The sequence below is a fragment of the Octopus bimaculoides genome, chromosome 21 (genome assembly GCF_001194135.2).
Source record: "Octopus bimaculoides isolate UCB-OBI-ISO-001 chromosome 21, ASM119413v2, whole genome shotgun sequence".
Taxonomy (NCBI): domain Eukaryota; kingdom Metazoa; phylum Mollusca; class Cephalopoda; order Octopoda; family Octopodidae; genus Octopus; species Octopus bimaculoides.
This window is the reverse complement of record NC_069001.1, coordinates 39760249-39788015: the sequence shown is the minus strand read 5'-3', so window position 1 is coordinate 39788015 and position 27767 is coordinate 39760249. Positions and strand designations below refer to the sequence as shown.

Below are 27767 nucleotides of genomic sequence, written 5' to 3'. Positions count from 1 at the left end.
ATATGTGAAGAGTTGAATAAGTGATGTGACTTTATAAATATAGAAATATTTTGTAAGCAATATTATTAAAAGTGATTATAATCAAATGTAGAAGTGGCGGACCAAAATAGTTGATGTGCTGAGAAAATGTTCGATGTGCACAAAAGCTCAAAGGGAAATGGACTTCAAACATTCAAAAAGTAATCAAGAGTTCTCATAATGAGCATTTATTAATTAGAATATTCACTGGGGGAAAAAAAAAAAAAAAATATATATATATATATACTCGCTTACTTGAATGACGAGTTGATTTTTCTTACCATGATGATGAAGCAACATGCATAGTTGATCCGTGCACAACATAAGAAAGGGTTGTAAACACAGAGAAAATAGATTACAAGTTTAATGAAAACATGTTGGGTTTTTAATTATCAGTTTCTTTTTAGAACCAGATTTGAAATGTTAACAAGTTGATAGCTTTAACTAAACTTTACGAAAACAATATGGTTAGAACATATTTCTTGATTTGGTCTAGCTAGAAGAGATAAGTAAATGATAAAAACTATAGAAAAATAATTCCACCACAACATGCAGAATAAAAGAAGAAAAAATAAGATAAAATTCCTCATTGATTGTAAGAGCTACAGCAAAAGGGACAAAAACTATATTTTGGAAACTAGCACAAATCACTGCAATACTTGCAAAATGGATGAAAAAAACAAAAAAAAACAAACAAAAACAAACCTACAATGAATGAGAAATAAAGGACAAGGACTACAAAGATTTTTCGACTGGTTTATGATAAAATGGACTACGTTTTCAATGCACTTACACTGGTGACAAAAATTGGTTGAAGAAAAAGTGTTTTCAACTACTTGGGTCACAAGCAATTTAAAATGAGGTAGGTGCATAAATATGGATAACTTGTGACAGCATAAATTCGGATAATAATAGAGTTGAAGAGGATGGAGGCAGACTGGTGTAACTTAAATTCCAGATGCAGTTTAGGTGTGCCAGAGTAATTGGAGTGTATTCAGTCATACCTGATTATAGTCCTCATCATAATCTTTATAATCCTCTTGATACTCCTGATAATCTTTATAATCCTCGTGATACTCTTCGTCATCGTGATATTCTTTATAATCATCGTCATCACGATACTCCTTAATATCATCCTCCCAGAACAACTTGAAATCAGAAAAGTTGAACAAATCAGATACATTCAAAATTTCAACAAGAAACGAAAAGCTCTTCGACATCACAGCTGTAGATTACTCTCCAAAGGCCATGGACTGTGTGTGCATGTATATATAATATATATATTCACATATACACATAAACAAAAAAATGTACAAGGTACTTATATAAATATACATATAACTTTATAATCTAAAGATTGGTCTTATACATATATATGGATATACATATTTATATATATATAATAATATATATATACACCTATAGATATGTATGTATATATATATATATATATATATATATATATATATATATATATATATATATATATATATATATATATTTTTATACACATACAGATATGTATATATAGATATATATACACACAGACATTACATATATATATATATATATACATTATATACATATATATGTACACACATATATATATATATCAGTAACCATGTGCATATAACGATATAACTATACATGCATATATACACACACACACGCATATTCATTTATATAATTACATAGTGATATATATAATTATATTCATGTATATGGTCATACATATATACATACAGTCACACTAAAATAGATATAGAATCATTTCCAGTCAAAATATGAAAATAGGAATAAAATAACTAACTTCATGTGTCATGAATTAATAACTAATTAATAGCTAATTAGTACAAACAAATTGTTCCACTCAACTAATATTTGAACCTGAAACTACTCTGCTTACAGAATATAAAAAGATGTAAAGTTTTGTAATGATACATCAAAAGTGGGTAAATCTATTATATTAGAGATTATTTAATCTAAATCATTATAACGACCAATTTTAGAGATAACTTGTGATTAAAATGCACAGTGAACTGAATTAAAACACTTCTTTCAGTGTTACATAATAATACTGTAAAATGGCCAAGAAAGAGCAGAAATTTTATAAGGAATGTATTTAACTAGTTTAATGATAAGAATAAAAGATAAATAAAATAAATAGAGCTAACTCTAAACCCCAACATGAAAAACTGCCACCATAAGGCTATCTGGTTTATATCCCCATTTTGCCTGAATGTTAAAAGATGTAGATAGGATCTTCCTTGGATTATCAGATAAGTATTTTCCACAACAAATACATACAGGAAAAATTTCAATAAGATACTTTGAGGATCTCTTTTACCTGTGCACCTAGCTTAAAGAAAATTTTAGCAAATAAGCCCAAATCTAACATAGAGATAAACTGTTCGTTCAGATGTAACACCACAAGCCCACTAAATGGTTAATGTAACACAGAAACCATCACATGTGAAGCAGAAACAGTCTCAAAGAATCCCAACAGAGTGACAAATGTACAAAAATACACAGGTGCCATGGAAGGCTCCTTCAAGTCCAAGTTAGACACCCACAAATCTTTGTGTCATATTCAAGAGAGATGCAATATCATGACATGAATGGAAATATAGGCAGAAAATACTGCACAATATAACATCAGGTGAAGACTGCACATGCACAAACCTTACTTCAGCAGCAGTAAGATGTGCTGACTGTTAACAGAAACCAAAAGATCATATTAAAGAACACTCTCTACCCAAGGGCCTACTGAGCTTTAAAAGTGGAGTTATTTCTTCCTGCCCTCATGAACTCAAGTTCATATTAACCAGCTGGTCAGACAGACCCCAAAAAGTATAACAGCTGGCTTTTCCCTTGCCATAAATGAGAAGTTAACATTCTCCCCACCACACACACAACACATATATACACACTTACACACATTAATGCAAATACATGTCCACATCTTCAGAAAAAAAAAAGACTCCCTCCATCTCTCTCCATTCTGCATCTTTCCCTACACCTGTCTCTTTACCCCCACATCACCTAAAAGTAGAGTGGACTTTTGTCAGATGAATGGTGAACTTCAGGTTATTGGCTCAACGGGACAAATCCAAAACACAAATCTGTCAGCCTTAAGAGACAACCTCATTTGTTTGGTTCTATTAACCAGTTCTTTTGGCTGCATTCTTTTATCTATCAATGTTATTCTGGATTTCTACAACCACTCTGAGACCCATAAAACAGAAGACTTTTTCAGGCCACCAACAGCAGAGAGACCAAACCAAACTTTTCCACTCAACCATATATGATGGTTATTTATTTACCTCTCCAATTCTAGAAGGTTATTGGCATGAATCCAATCAGACACATTAATTAGTTGTTATGACACTATAATATTGTAATAATATAAAAATAATTTTATATATATATATGTATGTATGTATATATTTATACCTAAAATATACACATACAAGTAGATATACATATAAACAATATAATATATTCACAAATATAACTAGATATTTATACCGATATATATCTAAATACATACGTTATATGTATACATTTATCTGTCTGTCTATCAATCTATCTAAACATAAATATACAGAAAGACATATGTTTATATACGTGTATATGAACACAGATCAAGACTGAGAAGAAGAGTGTTACCTTCAGACTGACCCTAAACCCATATCTGTTCTGAGCCAGAACAAAGCACTTTCAATGGTTTTGGATTATGATCACACTCATAAACCTAACATTTATACTTACATATACTTATATGTGTGTGTGTGTGCGTGTGTGTGTGTGTGTGTGTGTGTGTGTGTGTGTGTGTGTGTGTGTGTGTGTACACATTGACACAGACATATAAATATGTACATATACATACATTTATGTATAAACACACACATCCCGTATATATTTAGTAGGTATCCTTCAAATGGAACTAACATTTTTACTAATTCCTGCTTTTGCAGGTAATGATTTAAAGCCACTACTTCATGTTAGATCCTAAAATGAAATGTAAAGGAATATAGGAAGTTGTGGAATTGGTTCATTATATGAAGTTCCAGAAAAGGTGAAAGTTAAAGTTGTAATCTATTGGAGAATAATCAAGCAGTTAAATTCACACACACACACACACACACAAGCACACACACAGACACACAAACACACACACACAAGATCTTTCCTGTCTATTTTTTCTCAATATGCTAATCCTTTACAAAATTAAGATCAAGCAGCTTAGTTCACTCATCAGTTATATTAAACATTAAAAAAAGCAATAAAAAACCAAATTGGGTTCCCAACCATGCATCAGAGATCATTCACACAAGAAAAAGGAAGAAAAAAACCCTGTAAAAGTCAATGCTATTCTGTAGACTAGAATATATTTATAGATATAAATATTTATAGAACATGCTCAGGCATGGCCTTAAACTGTGACTACAAAACACAAGAACTACAAAAACTGGTAATAATGAAGTGGTTGATAATAGTCCACCAAACTGATGTCTGTAAGAAAATTGTGATTGAAGCCATATAATTATATGGCTGTTCAATAAAGGAAAGGATTGCAACATGGGGAGAGACATCTAAGTCAGCCTGGAAGGGATTAATACACGTCTAGCTAGTTCTGGGAAGCAGAAGCAGTTAGAGATGAGAATCTGTTTTGTTTAGGTGAGCAACCAGAGGTCATGACTGTTCTTCAAGGCAGTTTGGGGAAGAAGTTATCTTTACACAAAATGCTTACAATGGAGTGGATCACATCAAAGGAAGCCAAGTGCCAAGAGATAAAGCTGAGGCTTCTGCAAGATCAGAACCGAACCTAATGAAATAATGTCCAGAGGGTTAACACCAATATTGGGTTTCTTGTTGTGAAATGTAGCCACTGATCTCTCTCAGCAAGTAGTTAATTGTCTGTGCATGGGTTTCAGGGAAGATCGGTTTATGTGGAGGCAGTTGCAATGACAGAATACGGAAAAAGTGTTCATTGCACATATGCTCTGTCAGAGGCAAGTGACTTTGAAGGAAAATGAGGGTGCTGCATTTATGTGACCCTTCAAGAAATCAAATAGCCCCCTATTGTACAGCCACATTCAATCTAAATGTCATCAAGCATTTATCACTAAACATCTGCAAGAGGATAAACGCATTGGACTTTAATAAATTCAGCTTCAACAAAGGTTTAGTGTATGATAGGGAGGCACTACTAGGTTGCTGATGTCAAGAAGAAACAAACACTTGCAGTTGCACTCACCAAACCATAAAAACATCAAGAAGAGAAATGTTATATGGAACAACCCACCATACAATAATGCTGTAAAAACTGGTATTACAAAACATTTCATGAACAGCCTTAAATTCTGTAAATTATTTAACAAAATCAACAGCAGCACCAGTAACACTGTTAATGTAAAATATAGTGCAGACAAACATAAAATGAAAGGAGCTGACATGTACTACCAAAATATAGAGTTTATCCTCATAAAAGAGGGATGTTTAGAGGAAATATTGTATGTTGTGCTAATGTCTTCAACAATAAGCCATTTCATGATTAGCATGAGGAAAACACCAAACTTGGAAATTAAGAAACAAAGCCCTCCAGTATCTCAGAGGCAGTATTAGAATAGATACAGGTATTCAAGGGATCAAAGTGTTATCGTCCCTGTATTATATAGAAACTCCATTCTATTTGCTGTCATATCTTAATCTTAAATTTAAAAAAAATACCTCAGCTAATATTGACTTGTTGAAACATACTCAAATTCTATCTTGGGGATTTCAAGGAAGTTTCACCAGATGCATAGTGTTCTCTTGTCATGCAAGAGCCTGGACTATCACCAGATGTGAAATAATTTAAAAGGAGAAGAAAATCATAAAGAAATAAAAATTAAAAGTTAAAATAATAAAACAAATATGAATGGTAATTAGTTGCAGTTAAATATGATTATAAGGAAAATATTTAAAACATCAAATTTAAATGTTTACTACTGATTATATTATTCAAATGCACAAAGCCATAGGTATGTGTACTTCATTGTTTGTGTGGTTATGTGTATATATTACAGAATATTCATTACTGTATATAAATAGAAGTCAACTTTCTATAACTTATGCCCTAAGTTCATTCAACTTATCAGGAATATAAACTCAGAATTCCAATAGAAAATACAAGTGAATGTTAGATAATATCGTAGACTAATAAGAACAACCAGTCAGAAGATTTCAAAGACAGACTTTTATATGACAGAGGAATAATTTGTGTAGTAAGAAATAAAATATTCATTTGTAAAAAGAAATAACCAAAGTTTGAACTAACATACAAACACACTTTAACTTGTGTGTATAAAATATAATGCACCTAAAATGTGTATTTAATATTTCATTTATGAAATTCGACTTATTTTGTGTCACAAGTACATCTCATGTATGGTTGTATGTATGTTTTGGTATATATATATATATATATATATATAATACAAAATGGGACAAGAACGCAAAACATCCAGACTGTTAGGTGATACTATGTTTGTATACATGCATATATTTATCATCATTTAATATCCATTTACCATGGATTGAACAGTTTAACAGGATCCAGCAAGCCACAAGGTTGCATCAAGCTCACATACTCACACATATATGCATATACACCCATACTCTCTCTCATCTGTGGTTAACATTTGTGCAAGTGTGCATGTATGTATAATATGAATATATAGGTCTTTAAATTTCAATCTATACATTGATGGTTATCTGATGTGTTAACCACTGAACCATGGAATGTAAATTAATAATTAGTGTTAACCTCATTGGTAAGAGACCAGTCTTAATTACAGGTCTTGAACAGGAGCCATCTGCAATGAGTTACCATTTCAACCATCCTATCACAACATATCCACTTATTCCTCTCTCTTTCTCTCTGTCTGTCTTTGTGTACAATATTATTAAATGTATCCCTTCCTCTTCCTACACACACACAAACACACATTCTAATTTACAAAATTGCATACATTTTCAAATTATCAGTAAAAAATACAGATTTGGTTAAATTTTGAACATCATTGAATTCCCATGTTTTTTCTGTTAATGACCATATATATATATATATACAGTCTTAGAGAAGTATATATCAATATGTATCATAATAGATATATTTAATCTATAAAAATGTTACAATACATATTTAAGAAAATAAAGTGTGCAAATTCTTGAAAACAGCAATTAAAAAAGATTTTGTCATTTTCAAAATTTATTCCATACATGATTGTGTGCTTGAAACAAAATTCAAATAAACATTATTTCCAAAATCCAAGAGGATTTCTGAATGTCAGTAACTTGGCTCATTGTCAAGAGATTTTTTTCACAGAAACCAAAGGTTTTGACATCCACTATTTTGGCTTTGATCACCATTACTGCTCTTGCAGACCCTTACAGTTTATTTAGTTTTATTACAGATTTTACCATTAGTTAACATTGATTCTAGGCACACTGAAGATATATCTAAAATATTAATGTTTAAGGAAGAAATATAATCATTCTATTCTCGAAACTATCAAAATACTGATTAAGTCTTTTAAAATTTAAATATTGAAAACTTTTTGAACACTAAAGATATGATATACAATATTTTAATTAAGATAGATAGCCATATTTGAAATATTCTATTATAAAAACTTACATGAATGAATCAGTATGTATGTATGGAGTGTGTGTATACACATAGTATGTATATGTATGCACTCATATACATACACACATAAACATATACAAGAAATAGATAAAGAGACAGGTATGTAGATACATACAAGTATATATATGAACACACATATGCACACAAAATTGTTATAATTAGATGAAAGCTTTCCTTTGTATTCATATGAAACATAATTGTAAAGAAACATTGAAGTGAATACAAAATAAGATACACAAAGACAATCTTTTTGGTAAGTTGTTATTACCAAACAAAAAAGCGTGATTGATTATTGGTGGAAATTTTAAATCAAAATAGACCAAAGGAATAAAAAAAAAATCAACATTTACACATCAAAATGTGAAGCTCAACTTTAACAAGCAATGAAAGTGTTGTTTTAATTGCACATTTACTGCATTAAGAAGAAAGAAAGAAAGAAAAAGGAAAGAAAAAGGAAAGAAAAATATTATTTAAGTAGCTAGAATTAAATAAAATATTTTAAAAATTGCTGTGTTGCTGTCTATCTAACATGGCTATTTGAAGTGGTTTCAGTGACAGATTTCAACAAGAAAAGCAATGTGGAAATAATTAAAAACAAATTAAAAATAGAAGATTTTTAGTTATTATTCTAATAACATAAACAACTGAATGTGGTGTTTACTGTGAACTGGTGTGCTGCAGCCTTTGAACAATGGCAGTCAACTGGTGCCAAGCAGAGCTTGAGCAATTTACAGGCAAACAAATTTCACAGACTATACTGATACGAAAGCAGAGAAAGACTTATGTTTAACCTATAAACAGTGAGGACTTGGGTGAAAACATGCACTCGTAATTAAAGAACAAATTAGGTAAAAATAATATAAATAATATAAAGATGGAAAAATGTAAAGTAAAAATAAAAGAGAGAGAGAGAGCATACCAGATGGAATAAATTTGAAATAGTTTAACACAATCTATTATTGTAGAATATTGTTAGGTTCAGTGTGAGAACGTCAAATATAGATATGGGAAAAATTAACAGTAAATTAAGTTTAAAGTATTTAAATCACAGTTTTAATTAATGTATATTTGTAGAGAAGTGTAAATTACCATTGTTAATGTCATTTTAATTAGCTAAATCAAAAAATTATTTTCACACAAAATCTTGATTCTCTCAAAGTCTAGAATCTCATAAGTTCGAATCAGGCAGAGTTTGCTGATAAGGTCTAATTAGAGCAAAACATGCCTGAAGTTATCCTACATCACTGAGGATCAAGTTCACTTCTCCACTACATAATTCTATTTCATTTTTAATCAATTTATATTTCCTATTTTTCTCCATTGCCTTTCTTAACAAGAACTGTCATTGCTGCAAATGGCTTTCCTCCTCATTCCAGGAGCAATTTGTATGGTTAAAAATTCTTTTTGGTTCACTTCATTAAATATGTTAATGTTGTAAATAAGTGAATTTATCAGCAAAAGTAGACTGACAGGTACACACACACACACACACACACACACACACACAGATGACACTGCTAGCCATGTAACATAGGTATTTCTAGAATATGAGACTAGCTAAACATAAGTTCTTTGAATCCTGATTTGAATATATTCTACATGAAGGCAATATTCAGAAATATAAAAATATATTAAAATAATAAAAGTTTGTTACTTCCTGAATTTACTTCAAACTATGCAAAGCCTTAATCAAAATATCGACAGACCCACATTGTTCCCTAACCCTAACCCTTAATCAAAATATGTATCGACAGACCCACATTGCTCCCTAACCCTAACCCCTATTTCACTGACTTTTTTTACGAATTGTTTCTTGTCGTGAATTATTTGCTCCGTATTGAAATATATATATATATATATATATATATATATATATATATATTAGTCCCTCATTAACCTCTAGGCAAGGAAACAGCTTCAATACTGAATTGGTGTGATATTTAGTTAAAGAATTATTGTCGATATCATCATCATAATCTTTATTATAATTAATTAATGACATTATCATAGCAATAAAATCATTTATGACAAACCAATTAACGTATTCAAGACTCAGTGTCTTCATACTCACATCCAACACCCTGAACTTCTTCAGATTATAAGATTAAATATTCTGGTTGATGTATATTATTGATAATACCCACAGATTATAACCAAATCAATTATTGATCACTGATTATCATTAATTTACCAACTAAATAAACTAGCAGAAAACCACCCAAAGGCCAGTATTTTTGCTCAAATTTCAGTAGAGAGGGTTCGATAATTTACATCAACCTCATTGCTCAACTGGTACTTTATTTTATCAACTCCAGAAAGATGGAAAGCAACACTGGCCTCGGCAGGATTTGAACTCAAAACATTAAGTTGCAAAAAACTACCCAACACACAAGCTAACTTACTAACATAGTGGTAAGCAGAATTATAATCTGAGATTTAGGATAAAATCTTGGTAAGACAAGTGATAAAATCGTACACAAGACTTCTCGTGGCTTGAGCCCATGACCAAAATGGAGATTTATGGACACATTCCACCTAGCTCTAAAATTGTTGCTCAACTTAGAATCAGCTTTGCTGACCACTAATATTGTACTGGACACCACAATACACCAGATATTATTTGTTGGCAGAGACACACATCACAAAACTGAGGTTCCAGCAATGCTAGTGGAGGACAAATATTCCTAGTGTGATGAGATGAGATGCATCTTGATTGCAGAATGAAATTGTTTTATTTTAATAATTGATTTATAATTATCATTTTTATCATTATTAGATCATTTGTATATTAATTTTAAAAATTTAGTATATCACGGTTGTCTCCCCTGCATTTATTAGCAAGAGTCATTCATTAGGTTAATTAGTCATTTTCCTCACCATGGATGTAATTTTAATCAATTGCAATATCAAGGCTCATGACATTAAATACAGACCTAATAATTTGGCTTTCCTACAAAACATGTCCCTAGGTAGAATTTCTATTTTGTTCTAATTATCTTCACATATTTTTACTATAATTTGTAAATAAGGTAAGTGTTTTATATGAAGCGAAAGGTGTCACTCATAGTTGAAACCTTAATACAGTAAAACTGCATCAGTGATCAGATTACAAATGTATGATGACACTTTTAAACACTTCATAGTAGAACTATTTAGAAATTTAACAGTTTTTCTTTATGCATTTTTAATTGGCTAATTTAACTGAAATAGCATCTGGTTGAGTTGATGTCTGTTGTCAATCTAGGCAGTGCTAGGTCTATTCCTTAGCTTTAGAACTGGTATGCTCTGTATCGGAACACTTTGAAGACAAGAACATTTGAAGATGTGCAATATCAGTGAAAGTAAAGTTTTGCACACTTTCATGCTAAGAAGTACTGACCTCTTCTTTTTTCTCCTGCAAAAAAGTACAACACTTTGACAGGTGTGTGTCAACTAGCAAAGTAAAAGGGCCACTAATGAGATAAGGGGACAATTAACAAGAACAATGGTAAGGGAACAGCTAAAGTCTTAAGAGTTTGCTTTTAAAGAAATGTACAAAACAAGATATGAAATTGAAAAGAAAAAACTCAAAACAGAACATGTACAATACACACACATGCATGTTTGCATGTACATATGTGTGTAAAAGAAATATACTACGTTGAATATAGCACAAATATCCAGAACAAAAATGTATTTTAATTTTCAAAATCAACAGTTTATATAATTCTGAAATAAAGCAAATAAAACTAGAAACGGTTCTCTCATTAGATTCACAACAAGGAACTCATTAAAACTGTCCTAAAAGGCTTGTTTATATTTTATCAGGACATAATTTATCACTTTTGAAATTTAAAAAAGAAGACAACTCTTTAATAACAAAATAATAAAAAATTCTGGATGTAGTTTTTTTTTTATTACTTACCATTTTTAAACTATTATTCTGGTTTTGACTCGCTTTGTAAGCTCGCCAGTTTTCAGCTACTAAAAGTCCAGTGTAGATTTTTCCAACTGTCAATTTCCGATCGTTTAATTCTGAAAAAAACCCAATATTTTCCAGTGATTAGAGAGAGAGAAAAAAACCCCACCTGATTGAAATGTGAGATAAAAAGTAGTTTCAGTGACTATTTCACCCTAGATCAGGCCTCATCAAGCAGGTCTATGATGAAAACTATTCTTACCATGGCCATCTAGCACTATTTTTAATTTAAAGGGAATGTGGGTGCATGTATGGAGGTGGGGGGGATGAAGGAGATTAGGCTGCTATTTCTAGTAGGGTAAGCAACTTTTGTTCCTTTGTTGATGCAAACAAATAATAGCTATAGACAGTGGCCATGCTGGGGCACCATCTTCTAGGTTAAAAACAAATCAAAAGAGTTGTAGTAAACTGTAAAATATGTCATAACCTTTTATAGTGATCTAAGAAAAATAATGGCAAGATTATGTTACACTGATGAGATTGAATAAGACTGAAACATGTATGGAGTAATGAAATGATGATGTTTTTACTTACCATGGTTTGGAGGAACAAGAAGATCTACAATTTTTTTCCCATGTACAGGCCACACCCGTTTGATAACTTCTCGCATCTCTTCATCTTTCCTATCCATTTCATCAGCTGTAAAAGACAACAAACAAAACATTAATCATTTGAGACATTATGGAAACAGAATGTTTATAGCCTTTCTTTTATTCCATTTTTTATTGGAATGGTAGCCAAAGTCTTCACCAGACCCTGACAGTTGATGTGGTAAACAATAGTTGCAGTTTTAATTGATGTCAGAAAAAAAGGTGAAGAGAGGGGTAATTCCATTGTGATCGATATTCTGGGGAGGAAGAAGTCCTGCACGGGGAAGGATGATAAAATGTGGTTAACAAAGAGAGTTGGAAATGTTTGTGTGATGATGGAATGAGAGTCAACAGCAATAAGGAACAAAGGCCAGTGTTGTAGCAATAGAATAGGGAGATAAGAAGGAGATACCTTCCTCCCCCATGTAAAGTAGAGGTTGGACTTACCTGAACTTATTTTTATTGACAATGACTCTCGAACTAAAGCAAAAAGGGTTGTTGAAAAATGTACAGTTCCATCTTCATTTACTGGCATATTCATTCGTATTAATTTCTGCAGAACAGAAAAAAAAGCATAGCTCGAAATTGATGACTGAAATATTTTATTACTTTTTGGTTTGCTAATGAAAACCTAATGAAAATCCATGAATACAAACATTCATTTTACTTGAATTGGATATTTTACAAATATAATCTGAGTAAGAGCTAAATGTACCACTTTAAATTAAAAGTGATGTTTAAAGTTTAAGCAGTTTATAAATAAGGCAAAAGCAACAGAGAACAAACTTTAAAATCACATACTCTATAGGCCAATCTGTAGGGGCAATTTTTCCCAAAACCTACAGGTGGCTCCATTCTCTTCAACATTTCATACATGTCAGTGTAATGTATTCTCCCTCTGTAAAAAGAATATTATCAAAGAAATAATCTGATAGAGAATAATGCTGAGTAATTTAAAATTGAAAATGAAGAAAAGTCAGTTTACTAACATCAAACAATAAAGAGCAGAAACATCAATACATAGTAATGTTGATTAAAACCTGTTTATTATTTTTTCTGTAAAAACCTTCTCTGACATTAAATGAGTCAACTTCCCGTACGTCATTTTCCAACAAAAAAGAAAATTTCCAAAAAAAATTCTGGAAACAATCTACTTATGTAATTTATGTACCCCCTAAAGTTTGTTTTTGTTTTTGTGAAAAAAGTGCATAAATTACGTGGGTTTTTACAGTAATTTTGAAGAGAGGGAATTTGAACTCGAAATATAAAGAGCAAAACAGATACGACAGAACTGTTTTTCTTCCTTCTGATGATTCCATAGTTTGCATCCACTTTCAGATCAAATCATTTGCCAAATGAGTTCCATTCAAATATATTTTAATAAAAGACAGAGAAAAAAATTTAGTTGAAATAAAAAGTTGACAAACACTTACGTTGCAACAGGGTCATACTCCGCCCAAACTCTGTTATATTCGTCTAAATGATGTGGACCAAGAATTGAACTATCTCTTGTTAGATAGTCAAAGTTATCCATAATTACGGCAACAAAAAGATTAAGCATCTGTAAAAATGTGGACAAAGATATATTGGGTAATATGTGAGAGAATAAATATTAAGGGAAGACTGATAACAAAAACAACCTGATGGTCATCTGGGGCCAGTACCATAGACAGAAACATTCCTGGTGCAAAGATATGACCAATGAAGACTTGATTGGTCTTCACTGGCCTGATAGTGTCATTTGTGATGTTCTGGTAGAGTCTCAGTCACTCATCCATCAGTTTCAATAATCAGTTGTTCAATCAATTTGATTACAAACTTGTCAAATTACCATATAAGTGACTGAGTATTCCACAGGCATGTCATTTTCAAGCTGAGTTTGTGTGACACGGTGTGAGATAAGGCTGAACTTTTAAATTAGAGGGACAATCCTTCTGATGGGCTTCTACAGTTTCCATGAACCCAATTTCACTTCCAAGGCTTGAGTTGATGCAAGGCTATAGTAAATGACACTGGGCCAAGGTACCATGCAGTGGGATTGAACCAAGAACATCATGACTGGGAAATTAAACTGCTTACTGCAACAAAAAATTTTAGTTTGGTGCCTTTGTGTGTATATATACATGTATGAATGGTATATACTTTTGTACACAATAATTAAAATTTAAAAAAATTGAGAAATTATTGTGTACAAAAGTATATATTATAATTCATACATACACATGTATATATACGCACATACATATACAGGGGTTTGGGGCCAAATCATTGATTTTTTTTTTATGTCTCCTTTTTTTCAGGGATAACTTGAAGTGTTGGTGAGTAAATCAATGGCAATGGAACATGAAGATTAAAATTGTGGAGGACAAGAAACCATCTGAATATTGGGAAATGTGTCATGGTGGTTCACACCGGATATCAAAAGGCCAACATCATAGCTGCTGCTCAATATCTTGTGGATACTGAAAAGGCTGTCAGCTGCAACAGAGACTACGAAGCAGGGAAAGACACAGCAAGCACTCTGACTGCATTCACATGTTGGCATCCATCCCCTCATCTCTGAACAGGGTCTTAGGCTCAAATTTAGATGGCGATGTGAAGCTGCTGGAAACTGTGGTCAAACCCTGGCTGGAGAGTGTTGCTAATGGAATGTCATGTGTGGCAGCAGGATTTAAATCCTGGCCATATCTCTAGGAAGATTCAGAAGTGGTTGTTGAAGAATTGGAGACATTTTATAACCCCTCCTCCAGCCCCAATTCCTGGCTTCCCAAATCCCTCAATTGTGTTCCCATGGATTAATGCATACAGTAATCCAAGATCTTACAGGGTTTCATGAAACAGACTGATCATAAACCTCAAGCAAGGTAACCAGATACTAAAGTACTGGACAAAATGGGGTAAAAGAAGTGAATGTCATCATAAATGCAGCTATATCTGCAGACCAGAATGTAGGGATCAAAGAACAGAAGAAAATAGGAAAATAGCAGGACTTGGCCATGGAAATATGAAAACTGGAAGTTGTTTTCTACAAAAGTAATCCCAGTTGTTACAGTTGCCCAAGCTACCATCACCAATAAAGTTGACAGTTTCCTTATTGAGATTGGTGTAACTATGAGAGTTGCATTAATTCAGAAATCTGCTCTCTGCTGGGAACAGCAAGGATTGTAAGAAAGGTCCTTAATATGTAAGGGAACTGGTTGTGACCCAACATCAAGGACATTGGTTCCAAATGTAAAGCATTTGTGCACACCAAGGATAATAATAATAATAATAATAATAATAATAATAATAATAATAATAATAAATAATAATAATAATAATAAATCAATGAACTGGAGACATACTTACAAGAAATGAACAAAAAAATATAAATGTTACAAAATAACCATAAGCGATATCCAATCCACACGAATTATCTGACATTTTGGACTCAGGATCACATGGCCGGCCTGAGAGACAACTCAACATAATTTGCTGCCAACTTTCACCTGTGGCACATCTGAAATGAAACAAGCCATGCATAATTAGTGATCTGGTTGATTGGATCAGTAAATATATTTTATAAAACACAAATAGTTAAACAGTTTTTGGTTTCTGACCTGTTTAAGCACCTGAGAATAAAAAAATACCTCATTGTTCCTGGATAGAACAGTCCATTGAAACATTAATCTCACTCCAAGCTGTTGTTGGTATCCATTTCCAACTAAATGGACTAATAAAGCAACATGAAATGAAGTGCCTTGCCCAAGGACACATTACACTATCCAATCCAGGATGTGAGCCAATGTTCCTATGACCATGAATCCACAACCCTAACCCTAATCCCACACAACAGATAAATAAATTTTGATCTCTCTTTCCTTTCATTGTCAGAATAATTAACATCAAATATATAATTAGTAACAATTAGTTCTCTATTAAACACTTATTCCTTCTTCTTTGTCCATGACTACCGTCACAGAATATAAATTTCTTACAAACATAATACAGTGAGGTTGGGTGAGTTTGAAGCTTGTTAAGGTGATGAGACCTGTGTACAAGTTTCACTTTTATGACACCTTACCAGTGAAACACTGTTACAACCTGATCTTCAATAATAAAAGAAAACATCTAGGATTTTAGTGAAATGTGTTAATACTTAAAAGAGTAGCTGACAGTGGGAATGAGCAGGGAAGCCTACTTTAAATGAAACAAACAATAATTTGATGTTAAAGCAGTAAACCAAGAACAGATGAATCAAAAGTGCATTCATAGCTTATTAAAACAAAGACTCAAACATATCTATTAAAATGCTGATAATATACACTTCACTATACACCCATTCATATTCTGGTTTCCACTGCACACACACACACACACACACACTCATGCACATCTTTTAATACTACATAGTCACACACACACACACACACAACTACTTCTTCTGTTGCTTGTTTGTATGAAACCTTGTTCCTTTTCTAACACTGCTGGTCATTCAACGTTCACATATAGTTGAAGGTATCACCCCAAGATATTCAGTGGCAACTTGAAACCTCAAAGAACTCAACTAAACAGCTACTATCACACCTTATTGCAGAACTACATTTAGCCACAAACTCAATATAGCAGCTTCAAACAGGTATAAAAATAATTAAGTTGATTTTAATAACTTACCTAAACAGTAGTAGAACAGCTTGAGAAAATGACCTAAAATTATTATGCCTATTAATGGACGTCTTTGAATCAAGTCGAATATTCCCAAATACCTACAAAAAACAATAAAATATTGACATGAAATATAAATGTAGAAAACTATTGCAAGACAAATTTCCCACTAAAAATAAGTGTTTTCTTTTTTTTTATTTGGCCATGTTTAAAACATTTGTTGTTAATATAATTTGTTTGTATAGGAGACAAGAAATTGAGGTAATGTGGTCTTAGTTCTATAATTCCATTCTTGCCCAAGATGCATTATAAGAATACATAAATAAAACACCAGTATTTGACTGATACTTTATCAATTTTGGTGGAATGAAAAGCAAAGACAACATTAGCAGGATTTGACTTCAGAACCTAAAGAGCCAGAGTAGCTACTGTAGAACATTTTGTTGAATTCTCTAACAATTCTGGCAAACCATTGAATGAAAAAAGTTATGTGGAATTGGAAATAAAGGAATGGTTCACTTACTTGCATTCCAATAATGGCATAAATAAAAAAGAGCATTGCAATCAGAAGGCACACGTACGGCAAGGCCTGGAAGAAATAAGAAGACAAGAGTTTGAAATATTTTATAGACATTATATATAGACATTTAGTAGCTGGAAATAAAGTAGGAGATATTTAATGATGGAAGATGGGTAATTCTAAATAACTACAGATGTATCAAAATGAAGCAAAGAGAGTAGAGGAATGTATAGTGTGATGTTTGGCAGGCAGAGGTGATAACTGTAAACATATTTCAGTATCAATAAGCTCAGTAGGTTGTTAGTAGTCATGTGGAAGTGAAAGCAAAGATTATGTGATATTCAGTAGGTGTGAGTGACATTTGTGGACATATGTCAGTGCTATGAGATCTCAACATGTTTAGTGTAAAAGTAATTAAAACGAAATAGTGCATTCTTTCTTGTAATTATTTCACAAACATTTTCTGATCTAAAATTGCAAATAAAACAGATACCATATTTTCTCACATACAAGTTGATATAGGATAGAGTGTAAGCATTCAAACATTGTCACTACCTTACCAAATCCTGCTGCATTTCATATGAAATTTTTTCATACCAAGTTGTTTTGGTATTTAAGTCTACTTACCTTTCATTTTTTTGTTTTGTAGTAAATTTTCTTCTGAAAAATTTGACTAGTATGCCAGAAAATATGGTAATTGATAATCATAAATGGCCAATATGACTCTTCAGTGTCATGAAATATTTAGATGTGTATTGTTTAGTAGGTTACTTCATTCACAAATTCATGATTCTGGGTTCAATCCCATCCCAACTTTATAATTTTAATAAGGAAATCATGATAAACTTACTTTAAAGGATTGTAAGAACGTCCATAATAGTAATCTGATGGTATAACCTTGACGTAGTAGCTTGATAAGTCGTGCCGCTCTAAATAACCTGAAACTTCCTGTTCGAAAGGAAGATGCCTGAAAGCAGAAATGTTGTGAATTAAGTTTTGAACCAAAAGAATACACAGAAACTGTTAATCAAAAAATAAAAGGCATTCTTTATTGGAAAAGGGATTTTAACACTGGAATATCAAAATATTAGGTAGAGTATAAACTGTTGTCTTGTCTTCCTCCTCTATTCAATATTTTAAAATTGTAATAGTTTTCTAAACTGTCACCCCCTTGGTTACGACGTCAAGTGTTCCAGTTGATCCAATCAAAGGAACTGCCTGCTCATGAAATTAACATGCAAGTGACTGAGCACTCCAAAGAGACCCATACCCCTTAATCATCATTGTTTAATGTCCGCTTTCCATGCTGGCATGGATTGGACGGTTTGACTGAGGACTGGTGAGCCAGAGGCTGCACCAGGCTCAATCTGATCTGGCAAAGTTTCTACAGCTGGATGTCCTTCCTAACGCCAACCACTCTGAGTGTAGTGGGTGCTTTTACATGCCATCGGCACAAGGGCCAGTCAGGCGGTTCTGGCTACAACCATGCTCAAAAGGGGTTTTTATGTGCTACCTGCATGGGAGCCAGTCCAGAAGTCCCATGGTTGACTAAAACTATGACAGAATAATATTCTTGATAATAGTAGTGGTTGCAAACTATGGCACAAGGCCAGCAGTCTTCAAGAAAAAAGGTTAGTCAATTACTTTGACCCCCCCCCCTCCACAGTGCCCGACTGTTACTTATTTTATCAATTTTGAAAGAATGGAAAACAAAGTCAAGCACAATTTGAACTCAGAAGCTAAAGGGTTACAAGAAAAGCTGTTACTCGTTTTGTCTGATGTTCTAATGATTCGACAAGCTTTCTGCTTTATTAACAATAACTGTCAAAATTTGTTCAGAACACCAACTGTTAATCTTTTTACCATCACAACCCAATTACCTTACAATCAATAATTTTCCATGATCTATTTTGGCAAATCAATAATTCATCTGACCTTTTTTTTTTTTTTTACTATTTAAATAAAACACAGTTTTACAAAAATCTAATTAAAAATATTAGCATTTAATATAATTCTTGTGGAAATATTTCTTTGTTTTATTTGTAGTAAATACTGTATTGTGGTCTTAATGCCTATCTATGGCTTATTGCGTAATATATTCATTACCGTTTTACATAATATATTTCAAAAGATTTTGTCTTTGTAACATTTTCTTGGTTGTCCTATGATCTACAGCTTTGGAAACTACACATTGAAGCTAATTACTGTAGTTAAATCTGGATTAAAAATTTGTGCATTGTTGCAAATGTGTCAGGGTAACAACAATGGAACACATTTCTAAACATTTAAGTGCATAAACACACACACACACACATCAAAACAGGAGATTGTAAAAATTGTTGGTATCATTTATTCACCATTACACGTATTTCATTTGCTAAAAGGAAAAACAAAATTGTATATGTTTCTACTATATGATAAGATATCTCCTATTAGAATCAAATATTACTTGATTTCCTATCTGAAGAATTTCCCATAAAAGATATCTTACATGTTTCCACTACATGTATAATTCCTATAATTCTTGTTAGCAAATGAAATATGTTTAATGGTGAATAAATAATGCCAACAATTTTTTCAATCTCCTGTTTTCATAAATAATCACTCTGCAAAAAATATTTTCTGGAATTTTCAACTCTTATGCATATCTCAAACAAATATAACATCTGCAGACGATTCGGAATACTGGAATAAGATGTAGTTCAAGAGGCCACAGCTTGGATTTTAACCCTATTCATAAAATATATATATAGTAAGAGGAGGGATATGAACATCCAGGCAGATAACGTGTTACTATATGTCAAGTGTCAAGGCTAGTTTCTTTTGATGTTCCGTTTTAAGGTATATTTCCTAAAAACTACCATCCAATGTTTTGGTTTATTTCCTGGCAACTTAGAGTGTAAAATCACAGTATTAATAATAAGGAACAGGTGTCGGACGGTTGGTATTAGGAAGGGCATCCAGTTGTATAAATCCTGCCAAAACAGTTACAGAAGCTGGTGCTTGCTCCTACTTGGCCGACTCTTGTCAAACCGTCCCACCCATGCCAGACGTTAAACGATGATGATGATGAAACCAAGCGAAAAGTCTCGATGTTCAAATGTGTAACCTAACAGTTTAGAAAAAAGCCATTGGTTTCCTATCTAGCATGAACAAGACATCTCTTCATCTCTTCAGTTTCTCTAAAAGATAATTGTTCTCTGCAAAGAATGTGTAGTAACGCCGTGCGCATGCGTAGTCTCACGCATGCGTGGAATTCAACAACCAAGCTTTCCCGCTTTAATCGAACTCTTTCTTGCTGGCCAGTGATTGAGCAAGGACGTGTCTAGCTGTCTCTCCATCTTTCGAACTCACGCTAGACAGCTCACATCAATATACCAACGTCCCAACAACCATGTTCCCACACACAGAAGGCGCCTCAACAAACAAAATTAAAGATGTATATTTTCCACCTTGAATAAATGTTGTTTGTGTTGATAGTTTGGAGTTCAGCGTTCCGTTCAAATTCTTAATTTAATATAGGAAAGTCAGGTGTACATCTAATGATGTATAACCCACTTTCCTATAAATGTTTTGTTTTTTAAAACACAAGAACACCGGTGATAGTTAAAAAAATATTCCTCTTAAAAATTATGGCCGGGTGAGTTCGTCTTCCTTCGCTTGATAGCTAAGTTTTCCAATTTTGAAGTAAAACTTTCCGAAAATGTGGGCAATACTTTGCTTCTATCTGTTGTTGAAAGAAGTTATAAACTGGGTGGTACATGAGTTGCATGGTGATTGGTGATCATCTGAATGGGTAACAAAAGGAAATATTCAACTAAATACTTACACTAGATAATACATTTGTTGTAACTACATCTATAATACTTCCAATCACGATGATAAAGTCGAATAGATTCCATCGATCACGGAAATAGTTCTAAAAGATAAAACAAAATTGCTTGAAATCTTCTGTTTCAAAATAAATTTCTGCATCATTTTACAATATTCATTTTCGCTTTTTGAAAGTTATTACAAATTTAAATTGTCAAAAAAAGAAGAAAATATATTATTAAACTTCATGCTTAGTTTTAAAGTAATTAGCTCAAATTATTTTTAAAATATTTCACATAACCCTCACTGGTATTTACATGCTACAATAAAATGTATTCAAATGTTCTCTGACTTCAATTTATTCTACCAACAGAAAAAAAAATCGTTTTTATTCTACAAATAAATAATCTTATACAATTGAAAAAAAAAAAAATGAAAGTAAAATGATAGTGTTATTTCTAATTAAGGATGTTTGATGAATAAAGCAGCATTGGGCTAAGAATTAAATCTATTACAACAGCAGAACCAATGAAATATTGCTGTTACAGAAACAATATATCCACAGTAGAGAGTAATTATCAAATTGTTGTGAAGATAATAAGATTAGTTTTAAAGTATTTGGAATCCAAACAATAAAAAAAAAACACACAAATGATTCTCAGGATTTCCTGTTAAAAACTTTGTATTGCCTGGTACTTGTGAAGTCACTTAAACATTATAATTTCTTATATTTATAATTAGATACATCAATCTCAGTGATGAGCTTAGATTCCTAATTAATGAGTTGTTAAATTAATGAAATTATGCTAAATGTACAACAAATTGAAACTATTATAAATAGAATTACTAATGCATTAGAAATATATTAAATGAAAAACAAACAACATATTGATATAGGATTTTGTTTTAGTAGAATAACATTTTGGACAGAGGAACATAGGATGCTACTTTAAGATATTCATGCAAAATACTTGGAATATTAGTTTTAATCTATCAAATTAAAGAAATGCTAAAAATAGAATAAAAATTAAGAAAGAAATTATGAAACTTGAAAAGTTTACAAATTAAATAGTTCAACTATTTTAGAATAGTTTAAAAAGAGACTAAATATTCAATAAAGAACTTTTGAAAAATGTAAGAAAATGTAAAAAAATTCAAAACAGAAATCGAAGCATACGGCACAGTGAGCAAGCTAACATGCAATACAACATATAATTGAGAACAGTCACGTTTAGTTCCTTAGGCAAATAACAAAGCAACTCTGCTAGTTGCTTAAATACTAATAAACATAAAGCACCATTTTAAACCCAGACTGTTGAGGTTGCATAAGACTAGGTGTCACTGCCACATTTAACTTACGGACAGAGCACAGACTACACCAAGTATTGGAACTCAAAGCTGATGACAAGGAAGAGCTACAACTTGTATAAGGATCTCTCTCATGTAGAAGATTTGGGAGTGCAATAAACAAATAGGACTTTTTTTTTCAACATAAAACCAAAGATTTGGTACAAAACAACATTTTTTTTTTCTTGATCAGCATTAAAAATATCTTAACGATACATTAAGGCACTTAATGATATATTAATATATCTTGATGATATATTAATATTCACTGACATATCATAATGTATCTTAATGACAAATTAAAAATATCTTAATGATACAATGTTGATGAGATTTGAATAATTTTTATGAAGTTAAAAAAAATATTCTTTTCAAACTGATTTATAATTTCTGAAGTATGTTTAGTTTTAAATTTCAACAGAGAAACTATGGACAATTTCCTTTCAACAAACAGCACCATGTATTTTAGACTTTAAACAACAAAAAGTTTGAAATTTATAGCATGTACAGGTGGAAAAATCTCAATTGAAGATAAGCAACATTGAAAATAACAACTGTCTCTATCTGATTGCCTCTAAATATCATTGTGATATAATGTGATTATATATATATATATATATATATATATATATTATTTTGTTTAAAAGAGTTCCAAGACTGTCTGTTTTTTATGTTTTATTTATATTCCTGCAGAACCAATGTGGGGTATAGAATATGGAACATTGGTTCTGCAGGAATATAAATAAAACATAAAAAACAGACAGTGTTGGAACTCTTTTAAACAAAATAATATATTCCTCTATACACAATCATACAAAAAACCCCACCTTTTTTGTATTTATTTTTACTCGCATATATATATATATATATATATATATATATATGTATATTAAAAAGATATTTATGAGCATCCAGCCTTAGAAACCATGCCAAAGCAGACATTGGAGCTTGGCACAGTCTGCTGGCTTGCCAGCTCCTATTAAACTGTCTAACCCATGCCAGTATGTAAAATGTATGTTAAGTGATGATGATGATGAATAATTAGAAGCACACACACACACATGTTCACGCATGCACACACACACACACATATGGTGTATACATTTAGAGTTTTAACCAGTGTTTAATTGTAGCCACTATTTTAAATTTTATGCTGACCAGGTGAGCTTCTGATGAGATTTCACAAAATAAAGTTTTAAAATTGTGATAGCAGAATTATTTTTGGTATCCAAAATGTGACATAGTGTGTATTGTAGAACTTCCAGGAACTTCATGAATTGATACCCATTTGTGAGTTAAATCAGGTGTTATTTTATGTTTCTTTGGAAACAAATCACAAATTTTGCCTAGAAAATTGTAAGGTTGAAACAAAATGAACTTCTTCAGACATAGCCAACAAACAACTGCCTCATCCATAAATGGACAACACTCCACATCCTGACAACACTCAACGACAATGATAATTTACATTTTTTCAAAACCTTTTGAAGACTTCCTGGTTAGCAAGCAACTTGAAATAATTGTTACAATGCAACAGTTTCTAATACACACACACACACACACACACATATTCACTCTCTCACTCTCTCTCTCTCTCACTCACTCACTCACTCACTCTTTTTCTCTGTCACTCTCACACACACACATGCACAAAAACACAAACAAAATATTCATAAATTTTCCTGTTCAAGATATGAGACTCATTATCAAAATCATAATCAGCAATATCTTGGGCCACAGTGATTCATTAATGAACAATAACAAACATTTATTAAGAAAAGGACTCAATACCGAGTGTAGAGTGAACTATACAATTAAAAAGGGGTGGACTGTTTCATCTTCCTCCAGGCTTTGATCAAACAAGCCTTGAGAGAGATGAAATTTTGCAATCAGCCTCCCTTTATAATGTTTTAAACATCTAAGAATTTGAAGTAAATGAGACATTATAACTCCAGTTTAAGGTAGAAAACAATAACCACCACCAAACCCCTGAATCCTACTTTGTTGTTATTATCTGCTGGGTGGTGGTCACTTTATGGATTCCATTTACACTGCAGACTCTCTACCATTTCCTCTTGTTTCAGTATTAGACTAGAAATTGTTTACTTCCATCTTCCTCTACTATTTAGTTTCACAAATATTTAATGTCACTCATTTAATGCTAACAATTTCAGCTATTCTACAAATATGCAACACAGCATATCTCAACCCGATTTTAGGTTTGTGGTATTGCAATAACAATTTTATTCAAACAGTACAGAAGAGCATGAAGTCTCAATTTGATTCTTGGCATGTTAATTACCTCAAAAATTTGAATAAATTAAAAATTGATTGCTAAAAATTCAGTGTAATTGATATGCAACATTTTAAGAGTCAATTTGAGAGAACTGATTTGGTGTTGTGTTTATGGAATGGCTTTGATTGAGTAGTTCCCTTCCATATAACCTGCTAAAATATATCTCTTAATGGAGAGCTGTCAGAGTACATCTGCTGTGTAGATCTGTTGAGGTAAACAGTGTTAATATTTAGCTGCTAATTATGTCAATCTCCTCCCTGGCACCACAAGGAAGCTTTCACAGGGATTGGAACTGAGAACCCAATGAAATACCATAAACCTATTTCATCTGTAACTCTAACATGAAAAGTTGTGCCATTCACCAATATTTTACTACGAATCACCAAGTGAGCCTTTAAAATAGTGGAAATAGCAGCTAACTCTCCCTCACATCACATCTTATAGAAGAATTAAATGTTGCATACAACAAAGACAGCCACATAGGTGACACTGAAGGCTGCCCATGGGGCAGAGGTAGCAGACCAAAGAAGACAGGAACAGAAATCTGATAACTTTGGTGCTCAAAGACAAAAAAAAAAAAGGAAAAAATTACAATAATGCACTAGTATACTTTTTAACCCTTTCGTTACCAAACTGGCTGAAACTGGCTCTGGCTACAAATATCTTGTTTTCATAAGTTTTGAATAAAAATCTTCCAAGAATTTCTTTCTGTTTTCTGATTTAGCAAAGGTGAGGTCCATGACCCTCATGAAGGGCTCCAATACTGGTAGGAAGATGGTAAGTAACTCACCACAGACTGGAGATTTGACTCAAATGTTTGCATGGTTCAGGTCCATTGTAAAACTAGCTGAAGGGTTAGGTTTACCATCAGCAATCACCCTTCAAACAGATTTCCATTTAGCTTCTGCAGGTCAAGCTGGGGCAACAGAAAAAATATTTGTCCAAGGTACCACTCAATGGCATCGAAAACTTTTAACTTCATGCCCCCTCCTCACCACATGATGGGGTTTTGCAATTGATGTCTTGCCATTTTCCCCCACCACATCCTTCACCTACCCCACTCCTTAAGTACAAACTTAGTATTTAACATTAATATATATTAACAAGTTGACTTGGTCCCTGGTCTTACTTTAATCGTGTGTGAGAAAAAGTACACACGACTAGCTCCTCACACATTTGGAGACAAAGGTCTTGGGAGGTGGGCATGAGTTGTTCATGTTCAAGTAATATGAGGAGCTAAGTCAAGCTATTAATAAATGAAACACCAACTATGTGTCCAGTGCTACTTGCATTTGACCAGTCACGGGTGTGTGTGTGTGTGTATCTATATATACTCACACCCTACTAGTGGGAGTGTGTATCCCACCGTAAGAAACATTTGGCTCTGTGACCAAAGTTGTCTTTAAAATATTGCACAGTAGCATCAGAAAGTAATTGAAACAATGCTCTGACTGGCTGCTAAACACATCAGGTGACAGGTTTTCTGTGTTTTTAATTTTAAAAGACAACAGGCAAAAATACCAATAAAAAGTATGTACAAAATATTGTTTAAAGAAATAAAGTTGAAAGGTTTTTTTAGAGCAACACACAAAATGCTTCACTTTTTTTGAAATATTAATTAAATTGAAAATATTGATGGTCTTAATGGTGTGACTAATTAAATGACTTTAAGAGTTTGTTTTGAACAAAGCAAAAGTCTCCTACATTTAGAGGGTGAGGAGGAGAGGAGATGAGATTTGGAGACTGTCACTCTTTTTGGCAGGGCAGCCGAAACTAGGTTACTGTTTTCTGTTATTCATCAATCATGTCATTCATCAATCAGTGTTCCCTAATGCTGTTGCTATAAAAGAGAAACATTGATGAAGAAGACTGATTTTGATTTTGTGGGATTTTGTTTGGTGTGGAGTGGAGTGAAGCCTCCCAACTCTGGGTGATTAGGGATTAGGGTCCAGAAAGTTGTAGAGACAGCAACATAAGTAAATCAGATGTAAATGAAAATCAAAACAGAATTGCGGATAAGAAATTGCTATCCTACAAAGCCTAATGAAGATAATAATAATAATCCTTTCTATTATAGGCACAAGGCCTGAAATTTGGGGGAGGAGGATAGTCGATTACATCAATGCCAGTACTCAAGTGGTACTTGATTTATTGACCCTGAAAGGATGAAAGGCAAAGTTGAACTCAGCAGGATTTGAACTCTGAGTGTAAATTCCTGGAACAAATACCAAAATGTATTTTGTCTGATGTTCTACTGATCCTGTCATCAATAACAATCATAATTATGTCTTCATTTGTCAAACTGGTAACAATAACTAATATAATCCATCATGTTTTGGTAAATAAGTATTTTTAAAAAAATATTTATTGTGACTTTGTTATTATTGACCTCTCAAAGATCATTAAAACATAGATCTGACTACTTGCCAAGGTAAACTTTGCCATTCATTTCTTTGGAGTCAATAAAATTTAGTAGCAATCAAGTAATGAGGTTGATGGTTATGAGTAAACCTCTCCCCTCAAAATTATTGACCATTTGCTTCAATCTGAAACCATTATTATTATTATTATCATTATTATTATTATTATTATCATCTGAGATAGAATCACAATGAAATAATTGTAATATCAACATTTGTAAAGCTACAATTCATTGTTGTCCTTTTTAAAAATATTCTCCTAGTCACATTGTCAATAATAGATATGTAAAGAGATGATGGAGACCTCAACAATGGATTGGTTGGGTGTCTTCTTGGTGATATGAGTCAGTCCTCAATGTTAACACATGCCAGGAACCAGGCAGAATAATGGTTGAAGTAAAATGGTAAATTGTCTCACAGACAATGTGTGCAAGACTCATACATACTTTATATATATATATATAT

The 27767-nt window shown here is 32.4% G+C and overlaps 1 protein-coding gene across 1 annotated transcript in view; it reads right to left on the bottom strand.

The window, feature by feature from the left end:
• LOC106879088 (voltage-dependent calcium channel type A subunit alpha-1) overlaps positions 1-27767 on the bottom strand; it is a 464783-nt gene that overhangs the window by 59138 nt on the left and 377878 nt on the right. The window contains exons 35-46 of the mRNA XM_052975441.1: positions 21256-21345; positions 18277-18393; positions 17430-17495; positions 16916-17007; positions 15611-15761; positions 13696-13823; positions 13064-13160; positions 12710-12815; positions 12207-12311; positions 11619-11728; positions 11094-11108; positions 1023-1166 (exon numbers count right to left, since the gene is read on the bottom strand). Of these exons, the coding sequence (XP_052831401.1) occupies positions 1023-1166; positions 11094-11108; positions 11619-11728; positions 12207-12311; positions 12710-12815; positions 13064-13160; positions 13696-13823; positions 15611-15761; positions 16916-17007; positions 17430-17495; positions 18277-18393; positions 21256-21345 (1221 nt within the window). The remainder of the gene's footprint in view (positions 1-1022; positions 1167-11093; positions 11109-11618; positions 11729-12206; positions 12312-12709; positions 12816-13063; positions 13161-13695; positions 13824-15610; positions 15762-16915; positions 17008-17429; positions 17496-18276; positions 18394-21255; positions 21346-27767) is intronic.